Source organism: Pseudopodoces humilis, chromosome 6 (genome assembly GCF_049639895.1).
Source record: "Pseudopodoces humilis isolate 2021_Gansu_Grassland_sample_001 chromosome 6, ASM4963989v1, whole genome shotgun sequence".
Taxonomy (NCBI): Eukaryota; Metazoa; Chordata; class Aves; order Passeriformes; family Paridae; genus Pseudopodoces; species Pseudopodoces humilis.
Genome location: NC_142205.1, coordinates 55894927 through 55921876, shown reverse-complemented (window position 1 = coordinate 55921876; position 26950 = coordinate 55894927). Strand labels below are relative to the sequence as shown.

The window sequence follows — 26950 nt, the reverse complement described above, 5'->3', positions numbered from 1 at the left end:
CACTAACAGAAGCGTATGTCCTGCATGGCACTGGATAAGCTCTGCAAAAAAGTCTACAAAATGGCCCATAAGGAAAGTTTACGGCACAAGCTGACAAGTCCAGAAAAAAATTCTCAAGAGGAATTATTTTTTGAAAAGCTTTTCATTGCTGTGTCCTGAAAAGAACCACTGAAGACCAACGTTGCAGAAGATGTCATTTAAGACAAAGATGCCAGAGCTGCTGCCAGTGTCTGAGCTGGGATGCCAGATGCAGATTTGAATGTAAAACTTCCAGTCTGTGGATGCCAATACTCACACTGTGACACACAAAGAAATGGGAAGGAGCAGGTGATGGCTGGCAGCAGCTACTTGTAGTGTTCTAAAAGGCTGGTAAAGCCACGGTGATTCTCCTGGTAGTTGCTTCAACTGTGAAGAGTGCCTGACAACAAGCCAGGGTGTCTGACCCACAGCAAGTTAAGTCTTATTAAGATACATATATTTGAAAGGAAGATTTTGGGATGGAAGTAAACATTAAAAAGTTGGAGACTTACTGGGAATATCAGAGGAGAGACGCTGGGTGTTGTTTCACTTTCATAGGAAGAAGCTGAAAAGACTGTCTGATAATGTAAAATTGTCTCCCACACTTGTTTCCCCTCATAAGCCTTTGACATTCCTTGGATTTTATTTATTCTGCAGCAGAATTGCATTATTTTTGCCTTTGTGAAAGGGCTGGCAAATTCCTTCTACTCCTTTCTAGTGCTGACCAAACATGCTGGAAGGCATCATATAACATCTACGTAGCAGCAGAGGTAGCCACAAACATAACAGTGTCTTCATTCCTGCTCCACTCCCCAGCTATTATTTATAGAGAGAAAGAGCATTAACGGAGCACAACGTTCTCACTAATTTAGTTTCACTTCACCATCTGTTACTTCCCATGAGTTGATACTAATGAGAAACTACTTCAAAACACATTTGAGGACCAGCTGCACCCAGTGAAGTCACCATAGGAGAGAAATATTCCCCTCCTAATACATCATATTCCAGTGTTACAAAGCAGCTCCTTCCCTAACAAAATCCATGGGAACACTGCTGTTAATATGAACACAGCCCTAGGTCACAGACTCTTGCAGTCATGTTGAGCAAGTATCACACTCAGCATTGTTTTTCTGAATAATTCACAATTCTACCCGGTTAGAAGGGCAGTGAGCGAGCTACAGACATCATCCATCCCCCAGGTCTGAGCAGCCTGCTTTCTGCAGCTGCTTCTCCTCCAGTGAGTTCATGGAATGATCACAGAAACTGGAATCTCCCCAGGAGTAACATGTGACCATTACCCCTCACCTTTTCCATGCAACTCCTTGTAAAAAGGAGTATCCGTCTTTGCAGGCACCCTTTAAATACTGGAACATGGTGATATAAGACCTCCCTTAAGCCTTCTTTTCTCAGTGCTGAACAAACCCAGTTCTCTCAGCCTTTCCTCATATGGCAGCCTTCCCAGTCCTTTGACCATCTTTGTGGCCTTTCTCTGTACCCCCTCCAGCTTGTCTACATATATTTGTATTGTGGGGAACAAAACATAACACAGCATTCCAGGTGTGGCCTGACAAGCAATGAGTAGAAGTAGATAATGAACCTTTATCTCTGTTGGTGGTGCCCTTGTTGGTGCATCCCACCATTGTGTTGGATCTCTGCGACAGCAGCACTGTTTGCTCACACTGAGCTTGTTGCCCACCAGGACCCCCCTTTGCACAGAGCTGCTTCCCACCAGGCAGATCACAAACACCTGTGCTGCACCCTTGGTTTATGTTTTTTTCCAAGGTGGAAGACCTTACACTTTGCCTTGTTGAGCTTCCTAAGATTCAGGCAGCCCACTCTTCCAGCCTGTCCAGGTCTTCCTGCAGGGCGAGTCTCCTTTCTGAAGTGCCTGTTTCCCCGCTTGGCAAACCTCATCAGGGTGTACTTGGTCCCATCATGCAGCTCACTTGTGAGGATATTAAACAGTTTTGGGCCCAATATCGATCCCTGTTGGACCCCACTTGTGACAGGTCACCAGCCTGAAGAGGAGCTGTTTACCAGCACCTCCTGGATGTTTCCTGCCAGCCAGTTCCCCACCCACTGTAAGGACCACTTGTCTAAACCATAATGAGTCTGTCCAGGAGGAAGCTGGAACCTCCATATGGAAATCCCTGCAGAAATCCAGGAAAACAATGTCTGCCACCCATCCCACTTGGAATGAGCAATTCCTTTACCATAGAAAGTGATCAGCTCTGTCAAGCACAATTTGCCCTTGGTGAATCCATCCTGGCTCTTCCCAATCCTCATCTTCAGGTATCTTGTGATAGCTCCTAGGAGGATTCCTTTAGTAACTTTCCCAGGAACTGAAGTATCACTGATAGGCCTGTAATCTCCTGGATCCTCTCTTAAACCCTTCTTGTAGATCTGGGTGAGTTTAGCCTTCTTGTAGCCTTCTCAGATGTTCCCTGATCTGCATGACTTCTCAAAGATTAGGGAGAGCAGACTCACAATGAAACCACCCAGCTCCCTCGACACCCTCAAATTGATATTGTCAAGGCCTACTGAGTCAAGCTCCTGAAACAGTTCACACACCAACTCTTCCCCTGACAGCAGTGGGTTTGTGTTTACACCAATCTGGATTGTTGTTCCCAAAGCCTAGGACCCAGCAGTGCTGGTGAGATGGAGGTGAAGAGTGTTGAGAACTTTTCAGTGTTGGTGACTAATTCCCCTCTCCTGTTTAACCAGTTTAGCCAGTGATGTAAGTATTCAACAGTCAGCCACACTCCAAAGAGTCAGATGTTGGCTGACACTGTGCATGGAAAGATGAGTGGAAATACTGAACCACAGCTGCCAAGATTTAGAGTTCACTACTGAACACGCAACGAGATTGCTACTGCCAAGTCCCTGCAGACAGCTGAACCACATCATAGCAAGTATGCACCATTTTTCATTTGAATTGCTGAGGTTAAACCTCTCTGTCCTCCTGAGAAAATTCCTTCTGAACATCTACCTAAATCAGAGTATGGTGGTCCCATATAGTGGGAGAGACTACAAGATGAATTTGGTTGGAAGCCAACCTGTAGGACTATTGCATATTTTGGTCAAAAGCACACGACCAATAATGATGCCCTGGAAAACAGTGGTTGTTTTTTAACTGTTTGAGACAAAATTCCAAGACTTTGTGCTGTAGGATTCCTTATTACAAATCAGGTTTAGCCCTTATCCTCTCTGTTACTATACCTAAGTTAATCAGCTGGGCTTGGGAGTGCACTGAGGAATCTCAGGAAAAAGTTGTGCCATGAGCCTGCAGAGTCCCTGGGTCCATTTGCTCTCCCCGGGACTCAGAGGAGCAGAGTCTGAATGCAAGTGATCACTGCCTAGATAATTCACTGCTCCCAGTAAAAATTATGTGAGAAATAGCTTCCTACCTTTCCTACAGTTCATTAAAAAGGCAAGAAATCTCCTTCTGTTGCCTTTGTTGCCTCACACTTGTGTTCTCCGTGGCACCAGGGAATATTTAGAGGAGTATTTTGTAAACAGCACGTGTTCCAGTGGCTGGCGCAGCACTCTGGGGCTGAGTTCCTCAAATTTTTGGACACTGGTGGACACCAGGGCTGCCGGGGCAGGGAGCAGCTGTGTGTGTAGGTGGGCAGGGAACAAGGGGAGGGACAGCAACATGGGAAACACAGCAACTTTGCAGCTTGCAAATGTCATGGTCCTGACTGTAGCTCCCTGAATCCAGACTGTTCAACAAGTTTTCCTTTCGTCCCAGCTGGCTGAGGTGAGGGAAGCTGTTTTGCCAAACGTTTTACTTTCTTCCCAAGTACCATCACCAGCAATAAATTAAATTTCTTAACCGACTAAACCAACTTCTTAGTGATTTCTGCTCTGCCTGTAAGGTTTGGGATCTGCCACTTAAAGTATCTGCTTCACATCCCACTGAAAAGATTCTTCCTTATTCCTGGAGAGACTGCGACTTTGCTCACTGAGATAATTTTTAGTACTTCATGTGACTTCAGAACAAAATCTTTTTATTCGCAGTGTGTTCTTAAATGGGATTTGATCCTCTTCACTTTTAGTACTTTATGGCAGGAACGTTTTCAGAGGTGCCAGCTGGGCTACACCCGTGCAAAATGGGAGTAATATCCAGAAATGTGAATTAAGGATCATATGCTAATGTAAATTTAGCTGTTGAGCACATCCCTTGTGTTTTATGACATGTGTTTAACCATATGACCACAAATACATTAAAGAAGGAAGTATGGAGGAAGACAGCTATGCAGTGTAGCTACTTGCAGAACACTACGAGGGGAATCTTTAAAGTACCCATAAATCCCCAACTGCTTAGGGAATTCAGCATGACAAGAACACTTGGGGTTCTTTGTTAGAAGTGCCTAGAAAATGTGAGGATGTCCAGATCTGGATCTGCCCTCCACTTTATCAGCAAGTTTCTTGCTGTCAATAAAATAATCTCTGTTGAAAGCAACGCTGTCAGCTTGTCCCTCAACATTACTAAAGGCAGCATTACAGTGATAGACATTACTAGACATTCCTAGGAGAAGCTGAACTGTCCTATCCATTACTCTGCTGGATAAAATTGCTGTACACATTTCATGGACAGATGAAAAGTCAGTCACACACACAACTGTAAGAGCAAAGAGGGTGTTACAATCACAGAAATTATTTCCTCTGTGATACAGATGCAGCATCCGGTTTTGCATATTGCAGCACATGAATAAATCTTCCAGAGTGTTTTCCTCCATTTCCTTCCAACTCCACTGCAGTCCAAATACAGTTCAGCTGATATGTAAGAAATTAGTCTTTCTCCATATGTTTGTGTATTTGGGCTTTAAATTGGTTACATTCATGCAGCCCTCAGGGATGCCCAAATAACTCTGAATGTCATGCTGAGATCTTCTCATGGAAGCTTCTGTCAGCTGTACCATGCAAAGGGCTCTCAGCTGCACACTATTTAACTTGCCCAATTACATTTTTGGCTGCTGTTCTGCCTTGCAGCTTAGAAAAACCCTCTCCAAGAGCTAGGTCACAAGAGAAAATTGCCCAAATATGCTATTTTTCAAAGAACTTACTCCTAAGGGGAATGGGAAATAGGAGAAACATTATAGCACGTCTGGAAGAAAACATCAGAAAAAAAAAATTACTGTGAAATTGTAATCCATATGGACAAAATCTTTCCTATCTTCCCCTTATATCTTCTTGTTACATTTGGAATGAACAGGTTCATAAACACAGATGCATCCACAAATTGCCCTTCACATATTAACTCCCTTTCAGTTTTGATGCTGGAAAAGTATGGTGTTTGTGTGATGCATCTGTCTACTTGACATAAGCAAACACCAGCTGTTATTTCCTTGGTTTATGAAAAGAAGGAGTAAATAAAAATTTATTAATTAAACACAGAATTCAGAGAGCTCAGATGTGGATTCAAAACTTATTACACAATAATGTCAACTTTCAGTCAAGGAGAGCACATGGAACCTGCGTCTCCCTCTGGATCACAGTGAAATGCTGGTGACAGTAACATCTTGGTTTCAAATCCAGAAAGGAAGTAAGAAAATAAGCAGAGGTTCTGATGGTGACCATGGTTTCAAGGTTTGACCATGGAAAACAACCCTCCATGTGAGCCAGAAAACCACATTATTTGTGGTAAATAAATGGCAAGCAAAACCTTAAACTCTTAGCCTTTAAGAAACAGCAAGCACATCCTCTGGGTTTGTTTCCCAGCAATTTTTCCAACAGCTCAGTGACACATGTGCCAGGGTGGTAGAGTTCATCTGCAATATCAGTTATGAATCCAGCTCTTTAAAGCTGTTCCCTCCTGGTCATCAGTTCAAACACAGCCCTAGTCTGAGCTGACTGAAACTTGCCATAGCCTGACACCTGTAAATCAGCTCCAATGAAATAAGACTCTGGCTTCACTCCCATGGCTGCTGGAAAAGCATCAGAATAAAAATGACTGTGATCAGTAGCACCTCTGATATTCACCTCAATAAAAGAGGCTTTGTCTTTACAGATCGTCTGTGGGACCTTCAAAGATCCTAAAAAAAAGCTGACTTACTGGTAATTTGTAAAATATTATTAATACATAAATCACACATATGGACTCCAGTAGTTTTCCTAGGTTACAGCATCAATTCCATGAGACCCCTGTCTCATCCTGTGTAACTTGGGGTCTGTCAGGAGCTCACTGTTCCTTTCCATAAGCTTATGTTTATTACAAAGGTCCTGGGAGAGGATAGCAAGGACAGGGCAAGAATTAGCTGTGCACCACCATTTCACAACTCACACAGGAAGGCACATCAGCTACAACTTGGCAACTAGAATCAGTATATTATTCCAAAAACAGCAAGTTCCAAGACTCAGCAGCAAGCTAGAAGGTAAAGATAAGTTTCTGTGCTTTGCATTGCTCTAAGAAAGGGTCAAGGGAAAACACAGGAAGAAGGCAGAAATCTTGCTTCTGTCCACAGAGGTTTTTGTGCAGTTCATAAGGTGAAACAGACGAAGAGTAGTGAAAACTCATTTTCCATATCCCACATAGTTAAGTGCTAAAATAATAAATGTCTGCTAGGTATAACTGCTGTCTTTCAGGGACCAAGACAAGAGAATAGTTTTTCCTATGGCTAATGCTAAAAAAACGTATTTGAGAAGGCAGTTACATAAACAGATTATTCCTCTAGGCTGCACTAAGCAAGTAAGTATCCCTTTTCACAAATAGCAAAATGATATCACAGAATCATAGAATGGTTTGGAAGGACCCTGAAGATCATTTAGTTCCAATTCCCCTACCATGGGAAGAGATACCTTTCATGAGACCAGGTCGCTCAGAGTGGTATCCCTCCTCAAGACTTTCTCCTATGGTGGGGACCAAAGAGCTGATTATGTGAGGGCACAACAGTGAAATATCTAAAACAGATAAACAGATATTAGAAATATCTAAAACTGAGAGAGGCAGCTCCAGGAACAGAAAAGTAGTGTGTTTATTCCCTATTTGTTGCCACTACTCACTCCATCACTAACAAGGCTAAAAATAAATTACATATTTGTTTTGCCCAGGGTAGAGGTGTCCTCAGCAGATGCCCTCTGTTCTGAAGTGATAGCAGAATATAGCCATGAGCTTATTTCCAATTTGGCTTGCTCAGCTGCAGTATGGAGTGGGCACCTCTGAGGAATCCTGGAATCTACCACTCTGAACAGCCTCCTACTTGAGCAGCCCATTTTTGCTGGCTGTCGGAGCTGAGCTTGTCACATCCACTGCAGAACTTTTGGCAGCTACTAAAAAACCCTTAATTTCTTGGTCAGTCCAGACTGGAGAAGAAACAAGTCATGAGTATCTTCCAAAGGGCAGGATCAAAACGTGCTGAGAGCAGAGCCCTGTCAGAAAACATCTAGGCTTGCTGCCAGCACTTCATGAAGGATCTATTTTACACCCAAACAAAGGCCTGGGGATAGATTCACTGCTCCAGTGATATTTATGAGCTTTTTACTTTGACAGGGCTCATTAGAGCATTCCCTCGTGCGGTGCTCCCCTGACCTGTGCAGCAGGTTCACTGCAACCCTGATGCCTGTGGACAGGAGCACAAGATGCAGTTTTGCCTCGTCCTCCAGGAAACAAGAACGTGACTTTTTAGACTCTAATCACCACCCTATACCAATGCAATATAGTTCCATGGTCTTATACTGTTTTGATGACCTTTTCTTATACTTCCTACAATTGCGCAGTTTTCAAAGGAGGTAAAGCACAGTTAGTTTTCCCTTTACAAACACACCATCCTTAGGGAGCACTAAGAAATTAAACACCCTGAAGCATGCTACATCCTAAATGCATCTGTATCAACTACAAGTATGTTGGGAACTTTGGGGAACTAAGCCAAATCAACTCCAGCTCTGTACAGCAGGACCATTCTCCCCAAGTGAAACACATGCACACAAACAATCCACAAGCCTTGGCTCAGGTATTCTGTATGCATCTGTACACTACACACTACCACACCAGGAGTCACAACTGTTCAGTAACATCTGGAAGAAGCCAGTACTATTTACTGAAGGATAAATAATCAAAATATTTCCAACCAGTACAGTTGTAGAGCGGCAACCTTCAGACACAGTGTGACGCACAGGATATGTGATGTCCTGCAAAAGTCCTTTAAATAACTTCAAGTGGAATAAGAGGACTTCAAAAGCATACAGGAATTTCTCATTAATACTACAAATGCAGCATGTTCCAAACTGCAGATGTGCATTCACTATCAGAAGCATAAATATCCCATATTCTGTGTATCCTTCTCCCTGTTCCTTGGCTTTATACCTACATCTGGTAGCACGACTCGTTTGTTTGATGCCACATTGATTTCTCTTTAAAGCCTATCCAGACAAAATGTGTGCACAAGCATGGTATTACAGCCAGACTAACAGCACTTAGATGTCCTTACCCATACTAAATGAGCTACAATCTGACATCATCAGGATTTACAAACACACCTGTCATAGCTGACATCTTTCCTTTAAACAGTGATTACACAAAAACAGAGATGAAAAACAGTGCAAGCCATGGGCATGTGTCAGTAAATTTGTTGCCTCTTGGATAAAAGGTGGCCAGACTGGTCAAGGACAATCTTGCATCTTGCACTCTGAAGAAACCAGATACACAAAAACCAAAGAACAAGTTATAATTTTTTTTCAAGTGTCATTATCAGGGAAGAGGGAGAGTCTGAAGCTGTTTTCCTGCACTCTACCCAGACCATGAGATTTTATCCATAGCCTCCCATGCAGTTGTTCAGACATTAAAACCTCTTCAAGTCCTGACAAACCTGACAAATCCTTTAGGGTCCTGAAGCATTGGAGACAGCATCCTGTAGCTGAAAAGGTAAAAAGGCAGCATTTAGCAACAGTACTTTTAGCATTGGCTCATACGTTGCTGCAGAAAGATTATTTCACTCAGAGATGAAAGTATTGGCAGATAGGTAAGTATTCACCTGAACTCAAACAGGTTCATCTGTTCACCAGATAATTCAGTTTTGTATAATGGGAAGACCAATTGAAGTAACACACCAGCCACACTCCACCTGCTACTTCAGCAGAAACCAACCTGCATGAAAAACTTGGATGAGCATGTTTCAAAACCTTAAAGAAAATTGATTCTGGATTAAAATTATCAGCTGATTTCCCTCTTGGCCTTCCTGGGAATTGAACCTGTCTACACAATTAAGCTGTATAAAGATTTTCTCTGAAGCTATAAAAGCCTTTTATTTATAACAGCATCTCATCATATTAAACACCCTGCTCCAATCAATTACAAGTTGAAGGGATGACAAATACTACAGTGTAAGCTGAATATACTCAGCACATTAGGCATCTAAAGCACTGCAAAATCTTACTTATCAATTTCCACCTTAATTAAGAGCAATCTTCTCTTGAACCAACTACTTTGTATGAACCCAGCAACACACTGCCAGCAGGGAATGAATATATGAACAGTGTGGGGGTTTTAAGGCACATCCTAAAGGTTTCTTAATCTGTAGCCCATCCTAACTATTGACTGAAGTTTAGTTATGATAAGTAATTTTTATGCTCCTTATATTATCTGAAATCTACAGTAGCTGCTGTAGTCAGGACTAGGTAGCAACGTCTTAGTAAAACCAGACCTAACTGCAGAACCAAAATTGTAAACAAAAATGATGCAGCTCCGAAGTGAGATGCTGCAATATATATCTTGTTACACATACTTAGAAGTCTGACACCTTGCCTTAGGAACCCCAGAGCTCTAGGGTCAGTGTATCTTCCCAAAAATAACTGGGGCAGTGCTGAAATATACCCTAAATCTAAGCAGCTGTGGAGAAAATTGCAAATATAAGCCACCCACATGGCACAATGCTATCGAAGTTTAACATGTCAATCTGCTCATTTAATTTACGTCTTTTCATCTCCACGGTTAATGGCAGGTCTGTACAGCATAAATGGCACCAGAACAGATGTTAGCAAATTTGTCAAAGCTGCAGGATGATTGCTCTGGCTCTAGTGTCTTCTGGAGGCCTACTCTATTTACATTCCTACTGATCTCTTATGTCAAATCTGGTAAATATTACCTCTCTTTTGGCTGCTCTACAGGAAGCCACAAGCCAAGTTTCTTGGTGAAAGTCATCTGCTTTGAGAAAATACCATATGATTATAGGCAGCCTTTTTTAAGATTTCAGGGGAAAAGCCCCTAATGATAGAAAGCATGCCTTAATTTGAAATAGGCCTTTCTCCATATTTACTTTTGTCTTATCTGTTCAGGATTCCCTTGAAAAACTGCAGTTGTGAGTTAAGACAGGAAAAATGTACTTGGAGAATGACTTGGCCACTCAAGGGAAGTCCTGTACAAGGGAAGGCCTGTGTCATAATCCACATTTTGGTACCATCAAGAGCGTCCAGGGCAAAGTTAAAACTGCAGGTTCACAGAAGAGTCTCACAGTGCATCCAACCAGAGGCACAATCCATGGGTGATCAACCTGTACTGTGCAGAGCACATCTGGACAAGGAAGGGCAGAGGAGCCAGCAAGCCTTTGCCCCAGGCACTGAACCACATTAATGAATCACTTTGAAATGCTTGCATTACAAAAAGCAATCCAGTTACCAGTGAAGGCAAAGTAATTGCCTGCTATGTCAAAGGGACTGACACAGCTGTTTAAAGCAAATGTGACCCTACACTCTGTTTATGGAGCAGGTCATCTGAATTTTGTAAGAAAATAGTACATTTTGATGGGCTAATAGTTTCTTTTCCAGTCAGTGAAGTTACACTTCCAAAGGCTAAAATATGCAATGTGTCACAGTGAACAGTTTGATCTCAAAATACTGCTCAAAGAGCCAGAGGTACACAGGAATGCTGCAGGGTCAGCCACACAATGGAGAAGGGCAAAGGGCTTTCAAAAGAAACAGCAAGCACTGTCAACGGAGGCACCATACAGGAGTAGAGTCTTCTCTTACCAGAGATTTGCCTCTCTGAACAAAAACCACTCCAGGCTGAGTAAGCAAGTTTTCTCATTTTTGTGATTCTATGCAAATGCCTTTTGAATCAAAGATGCTCCAAGATAATGAGAACAACTATAGTTTATGAAAGCAATATTAACAGAGCTATTCCCTGTCTTCCACAAGAATTGCTCAGAGAGCTTTTCAGGCTCTGTTACCATCACTTCAATTTATCAATATGCAAATTAGAGCAATTAGTCAGTAAGTGGCTCACTTGATCAAGTGCATATTAAAAGATAATGAGAGGTTGAAAAACAACCTGGGTCCATGCAAAGGTGATTCACAAGCTGTAAATATAAAGTTATGCCTTACAGCACACGGGAAGGTGCAAACAGAAGAGGATCAAAACCTCAAAAGGAACTTCAGCACCTTTCAACATAACTGATCCTTCAAAACTCATCTATAAAATTACTGTATAACTTTTCTTTTTCCTTTTACACCCACCTGGGACAATACTTATCTGGATACTAGCAAATGACAAATCATTTGACATTATTTAAGCATGACAGAACTACAAAACGAGCAGCCTCCTTTTGAAGGTTCTCTCAGACTTGGGTTTCAAGACACTGCTTGTCATCAGAGCTGCCTTGGCTTGGCCCTAGCCTCCCTTCCCCTTCAGCAGGGAGAGTTTGCCATGCCCACAACACAAGGAGAGAGGATACGACCTAGTAGTTCTTACAAGGAAGCACATCATGGATGTGTTCAGGAGTTAGAAGGGATTTTTTTTCAGCCCAAGGAAGTGATTCATCTTGAGGGAGCCTGGAGATGAGCTGTGCTGGTCCAGCCCTGCTCTGCCACAGTAAGGGAGCAATTCAGTACTCGGGATCCACAAATCACATGTTACTCTGCCATGATGGATCCTCCAGTTGTGTCCCATAAGCATAGTATTTTATTTTTTCTGCTCAAAGGTAATGTCCTAAGGGCCAACATAACGGGAATGAACATGGAGTAAGTTCCCCAGTGAATTAGGGACTGACTGTTTGTGCATAATTTCACCAGCATTTACTCCTTCTTTATTAAGCACTTATTCTTAGCTCCTTTATGGCAAAATCCACTGTGCTGCACTCAGAGAAGATGAAGTACCTCTCTGCAGAAGAACAGGAGGTAATGCTAAAATGTCCACATCTCTCTAAGAAAGTGGGTAAATTATTCCTTCAAGCTTACTGAATGCATCTGTGTACTTCTGCTTCAGAAAAAAAGACCCTGTGCAGTCACTTATTTTCTACTTGCTTCTTACCATAAATGGGTATAAATGTTTCATGAACCATAAATGTTTCAAGAAAAAGATAAATGGTGAGCAATTACAAATGTAATCCTCCTCCATTTTAATGTGGCATCTATTTGCACTTAGGGCAGATGGATCACCTGAGACTATTCATTTGTATAGTGAGTGGCATGGTGAGTAGTACCATGGGTACTGGGCAGTAAGAACCCAGCTTTGCTCCCTGTACAGTCTGTTGTTTTAAAATTTTTTTTTTGTTGTTTGCTGATTTAATAATAAAGACAATTCTAAGTAGATATGTGCCCTGTTATCCCAGATTTGATCTAGGGACAACCATCTGAATCAAAGTCTGTTAATACCAAAATTACCATTGCAGGGAAATAGCTGAGCAGCAATTTCTTTGGTTAATGTATAATAACTGGGGATAATCAAGGAAGATGTGAGTGTAGGGAAGCACACATTACAGCTCTCCTCAAATGTAGCTGTAAGTAAAATGAACTGGAATTATTATTGCATTGTTTGGATCTTATATGGAATATGCAAATGCCTTGTGGAAGGGTTCTAACATAGCCCTATTGCTTTAAAAACCATTTGTATCTTCCCTCAAAACACTCCTGGGCCAGGCCCAGTTACCTCATCATCATGAAGAATCTCATCACCTGCTTTATGTTGGACAGAGGGAAGAAATATAATACATCAAAGTCTTGATGTTAATTTTTTCCTCCCTACTTCAGTGGGTGTTAACTAATTTATATTACTAAGGGGCTTTTTTTCTTAATTGGAAACTCATTCAAACACTTTAACTCTGGGAAAAAGATTTCCAATAAGGGTTTTAGAAAGCTCATGTTGACCTCATTTACTTTAAGGGAGAAAAAAAAAAAAAAAAAAAAAAAAGAAGTCAATACAGGACAGAGTAGCCTCTCAGGGACACCTTGTTTTATTTCTCAGAACAAACAGGCACATCCCCACACCACTGAAAGAAGTCAGGCCATTTTTCCTACGTTTTTTTCTTTCTCTTGTGCATATGTTCTGGAGGAGCAAGACATCTGCTGAACTTTGGGGTTTAGAGATTGCTCAGCTGTACAGTGATCTGATTATGCAGTCAACTCCTTTGGGAGCCAGCATGCTACTGAATTTTCAGTAAATATATGTGTGTGTGTGTGTGTGTGTGTGTGTGTGTGTGTGTGTGCTGCAGTGTGAACATGCAGAGACAATCTCAATTGCCATCTACTGTGTTATTAAAATAGCCCCCAGGAAAGCTACTAGTTCTATTAGAAATAAAGTCTGGTATGATTAAAAAACCCCACTGCAATATAACTTAGCTGTTCACAATTTCTACTGCCACTAAAACTTGCCGTTCTTCTAATTTAGCCGCTGAAGCTTGGTTGAGGCAGCCTACTCCCTTACAGCATGCTGTCAGCACACTTGGGCTCTACCTGCTGGTCACAAGAAATCTCTAACTGTGGGACTTTTGAAAGGCCTACAGAGATATTTTTTGCTCATGCCAGGTTTTGAATGTGTTGTTCTACTGCAATCAAAGTAACAAAGCAGCCACCATATTTGATATGGCACTGCCCTTCCAATCTAAGCAATAAAGCCTTCAAAAAAAAAAAATAAAAATATTGCTCCCAGATGGGAGAACAAAGCTCTTAAAAAAAAAAAAAAGTTAAAAAAAAACCCCAAAACTTGCAATGGGAGAAAGAACATGGAAAACTGTAGGGAAGTGATGTCAAGTCACTCAGGATTTGATATTCATTACTTTCACAGATGCAATTTTTGATAGCTTGAATTCCAAGATTCAGCAATTTCAGTGGAAAGAATTTGTAACAAGTCATGGGAACGGCTGGATTTGCAGCAATTAAACACACAGGCATGGGAAAAGATGTTATGCTATGCAGTATCAGGGAGTTAAAGGTATGGTGCTAATCAAAGTTTTGCTGATATTAAGCTTCAAATTAAAGCCTTGCTGATATTAAGCTTCACATTAAAGTCTTGTGAAGCCTTCAGAAAATGGAAGACATATGAGGAAAAAAGTCACCTCCTTCCCTCTTTGGAGAGGTGTAAGTCCCCAAAAAAACATAATTGTGTCAGCTGCCTATCATAACCCATAACTCCATTTGTTTATTATTTCTTTTTAATTCAAAGCAGTGTAAGTTTCTGATATTCCCATGACATTTATGCTACAGGAAGGTTACAACATCTCTTGAGATCTGAGCATTTGCTGTTAATGGTTTAAATCAAACCTAGTGGCAGCTATTGATCACTTAAAACTACTGCCATTACAGCTTAACTGCAACTTACAGTATTTCTTACAGCAATACAAAATATTATTTTTCTTCTGAGGCAAATTTATTTCTATATTTTTTTTATTATTCCATTAAGTGATGAGGTACAACAGTAGGACTTTACCTGCTGACTGAAAGTACAGCAAAACATAAGGTGCATTTTAGCATCCAAAAACACCTGTGCTAACTTCCAAAATACTGCACAAGGACAACAGCAGCAGCAGGGAGCACAGCTTCTTGAATCAGCTAGAAAAAAAGATTATTGTTATGCTAAGCTCTCAGAAAAGTGTATCCTGGTGGGCCAACACAGAGAAAAGCAGTGATCAGACAAAGTTTCCCAAGAAAGGGAAGGAACAATAGGAGAGAGCCCTAGTTTTCACATGCATATGCAATAACCCCTTGTGATCTACAAATGTCAGATTAACTGAAATGACAACAAGCTGTGAGCCCTCCAGCTGGTATTTGTGACTGAAGTTTAATGAACCAGTGCTGAACCAAAAAATAAGAGTCAGGGAAACAACAAAAACATAATATAAAAATATAGAAAGAAAAATCAAATTAAGTGTAGTTGCAATTTCCAAATGACTAGGTCATGATGAGTAGGAAATTAGATTAATATTTGGTTGTCCAAAGGTTAAGGAGTGCGACTTCTCTTCCCACACTTGAAGGGGAAAAAAAGAAACTGAAAAGATTTTTCCAGGTCAGGGTTTGTTTAGAGTTAGCAGCATTAAAGGCTGAATGCTTATGGGAAAAAATGTGTCTCCAAGTGGATAACTTCCCCTTTTTTTGGTCCACTTTAGTATGGCCTGCCATGACTGCATCTATGACAACTGCAGAGCTGAAGCAGTTCTAGGAACTGACAGGCCAGAGGGGAGAGCCTAGCACTGCTCCTGATCTGCTCTGCATCTTCATTAACTGGGGAAAAATACATTTGTTGCATGCACAAGAAGAGGTACTCAGGTTTTTGGTGACTGACTTTTTAATCTCGTGCTCTGTATCACCATCACAAACAGAGAGTTGCACTTTGCAACTACGCTGGTGCAGCCAGATACTTTCTCAGCAGAGATTTCTAGAAAACCTATCCCCGTACCCCACCACAATTTCCCGTATACAAGTCAGGTGTGTCAGGAGTGGTCAGCCAGCTGCTGTGAGGGGGAAAAAAACCACTGACTTGGACACCAGGATCATCTTTTCCTGAGAAGGAACTTAGCATAGCAACTCCACAACTGCAATTATTACCAACTGAACTTCCCAGATATGTGCAAGGCATTGCCCCTCTTCAAAACTCCCTTTTACACTCATACCTTAATTAAAATGAGATTTTATAGGTGCATATACAGAGGCAGCGTTATAAAGCACAAATTCTTTGCATCTCAGAGAGCTGTGTTTTTTGTTTTGTTGTTTTTACCTACAAAAGGGCAGGAGGCCAGCTCTACACAGAGATTGTTCAGTAGCATCTGCACCTTGAAATAATTCAGCCATTCCAAGCAGACAACACTTGGGAACCTCTGTGACCTCAAATGAAATTTCCAAGTACCATGGCCAAAACAAGAAGTGATACAGATCCCAGGGGAAATAGTCCTAAACATATTAAGTACTGAATACTCTGTCCCCAGGGATTCCTTTTCTTAAAAGCCTGTGCTGTCCTGCTGGGAACTCATGTTGCATTCACAAGGTCAGAGCCTAGGCACTGCTGGTAATACTAAGCTGTAACATCTAGATCCGGTCAATATGACAAAAATATCCCCTCTTCTTTTCCCGAAATGCAGTAAAGAAGAGGAACACCAGTCAAAAATGCACACCCTCCTTTCCCCTGACCTTTATGGCAGACATGCATGCACGCAGCTATGGCATTTCCCAGAGGGAGTGAGAGGAGAGTGGCATTCCCAGACAGCTCAGAGACATTCATTGCATTATTACCCAGAAACTGGTTTCCTTCTTGGGCCCAGGGCTGACTCATGCATTTCAGCTTAGGCTGTATGAGCTACACAAGCATGTGGCATTCACCTACAAGGAGCCTTCTGCAAGACTGCAAACACATTAAAGTTTTTCAGGAAGATGCTGCAGGTCTTTGGGCATCTGTGGGTCTCAAAAAGCAATCTGATGACCAGGTATCAGTCCTGAACATGAACACACAGCTGAACCTTGATGACTCACAACGAAGTCTGGTCCTTGTGTGATATTCTGCATAACACAGATAGATCTGCCTGCATTTCCCAGCACTCAAATAACCAAAGGCAGATGTGCACTGTCTGAAGTTTCACTGACAATACAATTTGCTCTTTTAAAGTTTCATTTGATTATCTCTACCTTTTCACGGGGAAGAATGAAAAGGTCCTTGTAGCACTGGCAACAAGCTCTTTGTGTACACAGTTATTTTTGCATCTAAGTAAAATATGAAAGGTTTTCCTCAAAAAAACTCCAAACCCCATTGTTAATACCTCCCAACTGGTGGATGGATACTGTGAAAATTACTTGGTGGATGTCCAACAGCAGCTCGTGGAAAAAATTATTCTATTAGTTATCATGTTAAACCACAACATGGTGGTTAGACAATGCATTATATAGAGGGCAGTTCCACAGATCTTCCGGAATTAGCCAAGGAAAAATTCCTTGGTACTGCACACAGCAAGGTATTCTGCTGTACACAGGTAGCCTCCAAAAAAGGCTGAGTTTGTCCTGTGCAAAAAGTAGAGAGTAATTTATTTGTGTGATAAACATGTGCCAATCACCTAAAATCAGCATTCGGAACCACGTGTCATGCACACTAGAAGAATTACTAAGTAGTGTCCAGACCAGACTGGTTTTTTATCACACATTTCACTTCAAGAGAAAATGCAGCATGCAGATTGCAAGGAGGACTCAAGCAACAGTAGGAAAGACCAAGGGTTGAGAGAGCAACACAAAGGCCTGAGCAAAAGGCAGGCAACAGGACAAAGGAGAAGCTGCATCATTACGGAATCTACAGTCATCCTAACGTAATAAAGCCGCGTGATGCATTTACTGTGCTTGCTCAGGTTACCCCTGAAAACTGCCTCTACCCTTCCATCATTACGAAACTCAGGAGAGACTCTGCACTAGTGAGGATTTCTATTTACTTGCTCCTGACTGGAAAACTGCTCTACTGACTGTACAGCTGGAAGTTGCTGTGCCTTCAAGGAATTCCTTTCCATTTGCTGACAGGGTAAAGCATCCAGCCCTGAAGTGAATTACCCTGCTGAGCCCATAAAGCTCCCAGAGTCTCTAAGAACTTCGGCCCTGAAACTCAGGATCACGGAGCGCTGTGCTTGGACACCCCTGTTTTGCCCAGGCACCACAGAGATCCCTTTCCAGTTCCATTTGTCCACCCCAGCGGAGGCCGCATGCTGACTGCGCTGCAGACTGCATTCCTCAGCTCCCAGACTATGCTGTTTGTTTTCATCAGAAGCAACAGCCTAAAGCAATGGAAACTGTGGGAATTAGCTGCAGTGTGTGAAAACACCATTTACAGTACTTCAGTGTTCAGGCCCCTCAGACAATATAAATTCCTCCCATATGGATGCCTGTCGCTAGCTAGCCCCAGCTGGGGCACGGCGCAAACCCAGAAGGATCCCTGGAAGCACCGAAGCCACGTGAGCTGGCTGTCCCCCTGCATGCAAACAGGAATTAGCTCTCTTTCGAAGAAAGGCTAAGTCAGGGTAAAAGGAAGGCACTGAGCTGCTCTGATGCTGTGGGATTCAGGCAGCTTTGGTGGGATCAAAATGAACATCAAGCAATTATACTGGTGGAAAAAACCAGCATGCACATCTCCTTTGCCCTATCCCTGTGCGGCAAAACTTTTGTTCTACTACTCATGGTATCAAAAAATCCTCTGATAAAGCAGTCAACAATATACAAGCACTCACCTAGGAATGGGGTGGGGAAGCTTATTTCTGTATTTCTTCCTTTCTCTGTGCCCTCCCTCCAGCATATATCCACAGACAGCAACATAAAGTCCCCTTCATCTCCTCAGGGCTGAAAAGAGGCAGCTCCCTCAGCTTCTCCTCTTCTGTCACTGCTCCAGCATCTCCCTGACAATTTCGCACATCAGGGTCTTCCTTTTTCTGGAGAGCCCAAACTGGACCAGGCACCCTTCTCTCACCTGCTGATAGCAAAGCTGGCCTCCCTGGCCCCAGAACGTCCAGCTGATGCCTGCTGGGCTGCTTGCCCACCTTGTCCACCAGGCCAGAATTCCTTGACAGAAATCTGGGCATAAGCTTCCCTACTGCAAGAATAATTCTGGATATAAATCAGGAATTTGTGTAAAATCCCTAATTCTCAGAGCACTCTGAAAAAGCAGTATTCTGTATAATGTTTCCTTTTGTTAGCTTCCTGTGGTGAGGATGCCAGTAGGATGTGGTCTGGGAAAGGGGAGATGGATTTGTTCATGCAGACAACAGCTGCCAAGTCAAGTGAGAAGTGCAGAGCCCCACAGAAACTCCAGCAGAACGAGTGATGCCCATGCAGACTCCAAGCTGTGCTCACCCAGCCTGCACCAGCCTGGCTGGTTGTGCATTCCCATTAGGAAGCAGGAGTCTCTAGGAGACTTTTTGTATTGTGTAATACTGAATAAATATTTTTAAAGCTACAATGACTAGTTGAAATCCCTTAGCACTGGAGGAAAGGCAGGAATTTCCATCTAAATGTTGGTGTACAGTTCATGTCAGAAGTCTGGGTAGACAACAGCCTTCAGTGAAATTAATCCGATTTCAAAAAGCAATGGGAAAACACGCAGTGCTCTTCCCACCAAGGAATAAATGCACAAGAATTCAGAGAGGTCATTTGACCTTAAAAAGTGTAGTGATGATGCCTTGAGAAGGCTGACCTAGAACAGAGGCTAGACAGAGCTAAAGAATAAAGTAGGTATTTATTAAAAGGCCTTAAAGGACACACCTTGGGCAGTACAAGAACCTGGCCGGAGCTACACCCCAAATGGTCACAAAATGGATGACCAGTCATGAGGTCTCACACTTTTAAGTTTTGGTCCATCTGCATATTGGGGTTAATTGCCCAGTTATAGCTTGAGGTTACAAAGTTCCATCCTCCTTGTTTTCTCTCTTCAATTCACTGTTGTTTATACTCTTTGGGCCTGGAGCTTGTAAGGGTTGTTCTTTGTCTCAAGCTGGAAAATAATTGTTTTGTCTACCTAAGCTGTGAAGAGAACTTGCTAACTCTTCATAAGAAACTTAGAACTACACACCTAGGCAGCACAGAATCTGAAAAATATGAAAGCTAAAACTTAAGGCATCAATGACACACTAAATTATCCACATTTCTGCTACTTTTTGCTGTATAATGCCATGCTATTTCTGATTCCTAAAAATACTACAGCTTTTTAAAATTTATTACTATTTAGCAGTGCTCCAAGTTTTCCTGCTACTCCAGGATGCAGCAACACTGCACTGCAGTGCACACTGATCCTGTGACCTTTTCACAGAACCATTTCTCACTGAATTGCATCTCTTCATGTCTGCCTTGCACCAGGTGGCATAACAAGCACATTGTAGGCCCAGAATAATTTTAAATTTTCAAAATTAATGCCAATGAATGTCAGCACTTCTTCCAAGCCTTTTCAACATGCTTCACAGTTTCAATAGAGGGAAGAGGATCAAGTGTCAGACCACTGGCATCTTCCAGGGTTAGGCAACTCCAGGTTGCTAGTATTTGGCCATCCTAAATAGAAAATAAGAGAGTGGTAAAAAAATAGAAGGGGAAAAAAAAGGCAAATGACAATTAAAAGTGGTAACTTGAATAGACAAACTACGCTCCCCTTCAACTTCTACACTATCTCAAGCACAGGCATCAAGATGTGTAAATCAGTATTTTCTCATCTAGATTATTCTAAAACAACATATAAGGCACAGTTTTCCTTAATTGCTCATCCAGGAAATGCAGACCAGCAGAACCTCTTGGGTTACAGTGGGAATAGTAACAGAGGACAAATAGAATAATAGTTTCAAATCCTTTCCCTCTCCACTGAGAGCAGTAGCAGAAGAAGAGTAACAAAAATATTTTTTTAAAATCTCCATCAGTCTTTCAGAGAAATGCAGTACTTCAATTTTTTGTGACTATGACTTGACTTTACACAATGTACAGTAACAAAATATGTAATTTTTACTCACAATTTCAGCATTTTCACTAAAAACCTTACTAGAACTCCATCAATGAAGGATTCAGAAATGCAGTGGACTGGGCTGATTAGTTATAGTAAAGTGTGGTGTTTTAATTATCTTTTGCATTCCAGTGCATGCATATTTTGATGTCTTTAGAAATGTGTGTGAACTGCTTCTGTCCTCACACACCACAGGAAATACGAGCTGTGAACACAAACCAGAAGACATAACACTATCAACACAGATGGACAGTTTTATCTCTGCCTCTCTTAAATTCAAGTTATTAACTGCCAATCTCTTCAGACACTAAAGGCACAGCTGATGCTCTGGAGACATTTTAATAGCCTAAAAGAGCAACCATTTCTCTAAACAGGAACTAAGGGGAGTCTGACTTAGCAGTTATTCCCAAGCTTCCTGGCTTCACTGTTTTCTTAAGCAGAGTAAGTTCAACTAATTGAAATAGCAGACCCAAGACAGTATTGTCTCCCCATTACTGAGAATTTTAACCTATACTGTTTCAGTCACCGATATTTCAAGAACAGAAGAAAAACTGTACTTAAAACATGTTTATTACATTTTTGGAAGTGGAAAACAATCGGTTTTACGCTGGCAGTTTTATAGATAATTCAGTCTCCCATCTTGGCTTGCTCTGTGTTGATTCTGAGTTCTTCAGCAAGCTACATTACTTCCCAAATTTTCGGTCCTGGGCTTCCAATTACAAGAGTGGGCTTTCCCTGGCTTTTGCAATTTCCTTGCTTTTTTTGGGAAGAAGTGCCCATTTCCATGCTGACCCCCTCACCAGATTTATTAACTGCTCTAATTGTCTTTCAGTCTCCACTTGGTGCCTGGAGTGTTCTATATCCACTCAGGGGGTTCTAGCCTTAAAAGCATGCAGGCTTCCCATGTAGGAAAGTCCACATGTCCCTAACACAGATCCATGAAAACATAAGCATAAAGATCACAACCCTGAAGCATTTCAAAGAACATACTTTGCCTGGGGACATGCTGCCAGGAGGATGGTTTCAGCCTCCTGTGCTGTATGCAGTCTATCAGTATCTAAGATGTCTTAGCTAGAAATAGCACCCAGAGTACAAATAGTTGCACCTGGAGCCCAAACCTTCTTGCTCTCTGCAGAAACCTGCTACATTTCATAATCCCAGCCTTAAAATTGCCCGTGCTTACAGTTTTGAGCTCAGTGTGGAGCTTCTCCAAGCCACTGCTTGGTTGTGCGCTCAGCTATTTACATGAGTGCCTTAAAACCTTCAGCACAGGAAGGGGAAAAGGCAGTGAATAAGTATCTCTGAAGGCTATTTCTCTCTTATTTAATAAATCTTTAATAAACCCTTTAATAGATACTTTTAGGTCTTTTATTATATATCTTTTAATGAGTAAGTCTGGAAGAACAAGGCTCAGCAGACTGCAAAATCCCAGCTTCAACACCTTATGGCAAATCCTTTATTGGTGAGGGTACCTAATGCTAAGGCTTCCCTATTCATCGTACACAAATCTTAAGGACTTTCACACAGTGCTGACAGCCTGGGTATCAGTATCCTGGGGCACTGTTTATGTTTCACAAGCAGCCAGGCTGAAGGAAGGTATTGTGCCAGAAAGGAAGGGCTCGTTCCATGTGTGCTACTAGCACTAGGATCATACCATTTAATTCCAGGCTTACAACAGGCTTAGCTGGCCACTGCATATACCACTGCTATAAGGCAGCAAAGAAGGTTATGACTCACAGACAGAAAAAGTGCTTTTATTTACCAATTTATCCCTGCCTTAGTCTGGTGACACCCAATGATCTTCAAGTTTAATAGAACTGAGGTTTTAAGTATGAACAGAGAAAGCACAGCTCCCTTCTCCAAGTGTGGGCACAAAGCAGCTGCCCTGACAAAGCTGCACTGAGAACTCACAATTTCACATACTGGGAGTGCCTGTTCTTTCATCTGTGACAAATACCACATAGCTCCAACAAGTATTTCAGTGGTTTTGCTAACACACTTCATGGCATGCACAATACTCCATGAAATAATCTTTAAAACTGGATGCACACTCATACACAAATCTTAATGGCTTCCAAGGATCAATTCCAGACAGCTATGAAAAGGCAGCTGCAGGACATGTGCCTTATTTTCCCTCTAAAATGAGTCAATCTTTCACTAAATAGAATTAATAAACATGATATGAAAAATCCCTCAGAAATTTTAGAAAAATGTATTAATAAATCAAATTATAAAACTCCCATTCACATTTATTGTCTTAATAATGCTGCATAAACTGGGATTATCAATGCTGTATAAAAGCTTTTTACTGGTATGCTTTTACTTTATCAATAAAAAATTGATGGGCTAAGCCTCGTTTTGCTCATGTGTCTGCAATACCAATCATGCAAATATTCAAATTTCTGACTGTAGCATGAAACTGTTACCTGCAGGTATATCAAATATCCCATGAATGCAACTTGGCTCACAGTCAAGAGACAATAAAACTTATAAGGAATTAACTTTCCAGCTAGTGATGCTAGTTGAATTTCTCTTTTATTTACTCTGAGTTAATGTAAAACCTTCAAATTATACCTTCAAAAATATCAGCTCTGGGGAACACAGGTGTCCATCTGGCACCACATTTTGCAGAGATTAACTTTCTCTCCTAAAAATCAAAGTATCTTTGCATAAACTCAAACTCCCTTAGGAAAACCTCCTGTACTAGAGCATTGCTATTTCCATTTGTCAAGAAAAATTTGTCTTGGAAGAGACCAAGCTAACATTTATGTGGCACTGAAGAAATGTATATTCTGACATGCTACATCTTTGGGCTACATTCCTACTCCCAGAAAAAAAAACAAACCAACATCTCCTTGGGAGAAGTAACAGAGTTGAAAGGACCCAAGAATAAGGTAGTGGCCTAATAACTATTATACTATGAAGAATATATTGTAGGTGGAGGTTTTACCAACTGCTGTCATACATTTTTACAGGTCTAAATAACTGGGCCAATCATTATTTATAAGGTCAAGCCATTTCCTACAGTACAGCAAGTGAGTAACCATCCAGGTCAGACACAGACTCCAGACCCACTCTTTTACATGTCAGCAGAAATAGCACTGTCCCTCTGTTTATAAACTCTAGGGGCTTCCTAACAACTGGAACTCAAACCAGCACCATTTCTACTACCTGGGTTTAGAATTCCTTTTCAATCCACCTTCTTTCATTTTAGAGACTTAAAATTAATAAATTACACTCTCATGGCTCCCAAGCATGTTCTAAGCTCCAAGATAAAGGTGTCACACTACATCCACAGCCACTAACAAGCAAAGAATGACAAGGTCCAAGCAGCATTTGAAAAAGAATGACCACATGTAGTATGACAAGAAAAAAAAAAAAGACTAGCATTTTTTCTTACATTAATCTGGTCAACGCTATTTCACTCCAGCAAACACGCATTCCTGAAGGAAAAACATGCTTGGCTTTTGCTTCCTAATAGCCTGTGCAATCTGAAATGGGACATATGCTCCCAGTACAGCTGCAGAAGGGCCACTCAGCATCACAAGGCAGCAGTGCTTGACCAACACAAGTGAGATAAGGGGAGTTGGACAGTCTCCAAAGAAGAAAAGCCAGGAAAGATTAAGAACACGAGAAGATCCACAAGGGCTGCACAAGTGGGTAGCTACTTGACAGCAAAAAGCACAAAAACAATTTAAGTGAGATTTCATGGCAAACCCACATACTATGTGAGAAGAGCTGAGCACCCCAGTCACCAGGAGTGATGGTTTGGCTACACTGATGTTCCTAGCAAGAATTAAGAGCAAGAGGAAGAACATCCAAGACAAAGAGATGGCCCTGGGAGCAGGGGGCACCAAGAGATGGCAGTCAAAAGGCAGCTCCATGAGTTGCAGTGTCCTCACCTCCTGCTGGATGTCAGCAAGAGCACGGCCTCCCTGTTTGTGGGACTGCAGAGAGCAACCACTGTATTGAACTGCATGTTTTATTCATTCAGTATCCAACAGCAATCATTTAAAGGTCCAAAGGCATCCTTCCAGGATTTGTATTTCACCAAATAAGTGTTGGCTCCAACATTCATGAGCTCTGAGAACAAAAGCATATACATCTGCTAGAGATTTCTTTACCACCTTTTTCCCAAATGGTGTGCAGTCTTGTTTCCCAGGCAGTGCAGATTGAGAAGGAGGAAGATCTTGAAGCCTTCCCTTTAACTTAGACCTTATTCACCCAGCTGAAACTGTGTCTTCTTCAGAGTTTCTTCACTGTGTCTTCTTCACTCGGCCCCTCTAGAAAGCAGCTTCCAAAGATGACTGAGATCTAAAGAATACTGTACAAACTCAGGGTGGTATCATAATTTACCCAGTGTTTCTCAGAAGCTAGGCATAGTCCTAGATTTTCTTCCCTCTGATTCCCGAAACAAATCCACTGAAAAGCTTTCAGGATTTTTGAGACCTCAGGTTGATGTTAAAAAGCCTGCTATTCTTGAAAACACCTTTTCCTGCAGTCTCCCAGTTATTCCATCAGTAATGAAGTGAATCTAATTGCTCTGCCATGACCTGTTGAGCTGACAGGCTGCATTAGCTAGAAAGTACCGAAAGCAGCTCTTTATTTTAGTGCTGTTTGAGATCATTAAGTGGCCACACCACTAAATCATCTGGGAGGGAAAAAAAAAATAGCTCAGAATGGGAAGCATTAGTACATGAATGCCCTTTTCGTTTTTCTTCTGCTTCCTGCCATTAAAGGAAGGCGAAGTTCATCTTTGGCTGAGCCTCATGGGACATACTGATATGATTTCATAATATGCAGAACACCATCAAATATGCTGGCTAGTTAAATACAGGGTAGGACAAAAATATCTGTATTTCCTTATCAGCCCCCCCAAAATTCTGCAGTATCAAAGGCGAACATGCAATCACCCTCCTAACCACAACCACACACCCAAAATAAAATTCTTCCAATGCCAGAATCCTGTAGAATTCTAGGTTCAAGCAAAAAATGTAAAGAACAGCTACACGTCTTCTTTGAAGTGGCATTTCTATAACTGGCAAAAGCTTTTAAGCATGGTATCACACTTGCTTGTTCATTTTAAAATGTTTTTTTCTATATAATGATAAGTATGTAAAAGTTCATCTTTTTGGGAAAAAAATCCTTTGTACAGAATAAACCTAACACTACAAATCTTACACTATGTACAACACTAAATTATTAGGTGTGTATTTATTTAAGGCAAAAGAGCTTCCCAAGAGGATGCTTGCACGGAGGACAGGGGAAGGAGTGGAGAAGCTGTGATGTTGCACTGCTTGTTTGAAGCTTCTGAAAACAATCACCCCTGTAGATGGATTTTATCTACAGCAGGCATAAATTCTGACCTCAAAAATGACTAAGTGTTTTCAAACATATCATTACATCTATAAATAAACAACACCAAGTATACATCCTTCTATTTATACACACACATCCCTTCTGCTGAATATAAACATACCCCATAGATGCTTTCATTATTAAAATTGTGTTGCTTATCACTAAAACAGAACCTGATGTTTGAAAATCTTGTTCTAAGTCAATTCAAGAGAAAGTTTCTAGCCAGCAAAAGTGAAATCCTAGATACTGTTCTTATTTAAAGGTCAACACATTTCACAGGTAACTCAACCATAGAGCCCTCTTTTTTTTTTTTTTTTTTTTTAAATTATCAGAAATTATAGGTAGGGAACATCTTAGAGAGGGCATGGCTGTGTGGGTTTCTTTTTCATGAAGCTGTATAATGCAATAAACTACACAAAGAACAACAGACTAGTTTCCAATGTTATTGTTTGATTTTCCACTTGAGAACATATTCTCAGAGCTGTGGTATATCTTATTACATATACGGCTTTTGGATGCAATCTGGAAATCTGGAACAGACTTCCTGAGCACATGCTGTTACTCAAGTCCTTGCAATGCTTTTACCCCCCAGAACATTCACATGGGGAAATAGGGGAGAGAGGATATTTAAAAATAGCTGTTACAGTGAAGTTAAGATTTGATACGTAGTAGTTTTCAACCTAAAATCCTCTTTCCAATTTCAGTGGGAAATTCCATAATATCATGTCATAATTGGGCTGCTTCTTGTTTGTATTATGTTGCTGGGAACTTTGCCACTAAGATCAGGAGTCAGATGCAATGCTGCAAAATTCTAAGCGGTGGTTTTCCCAATAGAGGCCTTTTGCAATTGATTAAAACAAAAAAAAAAAAAAAAAAAAAGAGACTGCAGGATTTTTGGAGTATTTGGGCAAATTATTACTGGAATCAGTGAGC

General features: G+C 41.3%; 1 protein-coding gene across 5 annotated transcripts in view; it reads right to left on the bottom strand.

The window, feature by feature from the left end:
- Positions 1-26950, bottom strand: part of ARHGAP24 (Rho GTPase activating protein 24) — a 184909-nt gene that overhangs the window by 71051 nt on the left and 86908 nt on the right. For 4 of the 5 annotated variants that reach the window (XM_088056594.1, XM_088056595.1, XM_088056592.1 and 1 more), the window contains exon 4: positions 8826-8873. The exons of the other annotated variant lie outside the window; for it this stretch is intronic. In XM_088056594.1, the coding sequence (XP_087912720.1) occupies positions 8826-8873 (48 nt within the window). The remainder of the gene's footprint in view (positions 1-8825; positions 8874-26950) is intronic. 5 annotated transcript variants of the gene reach the window in all.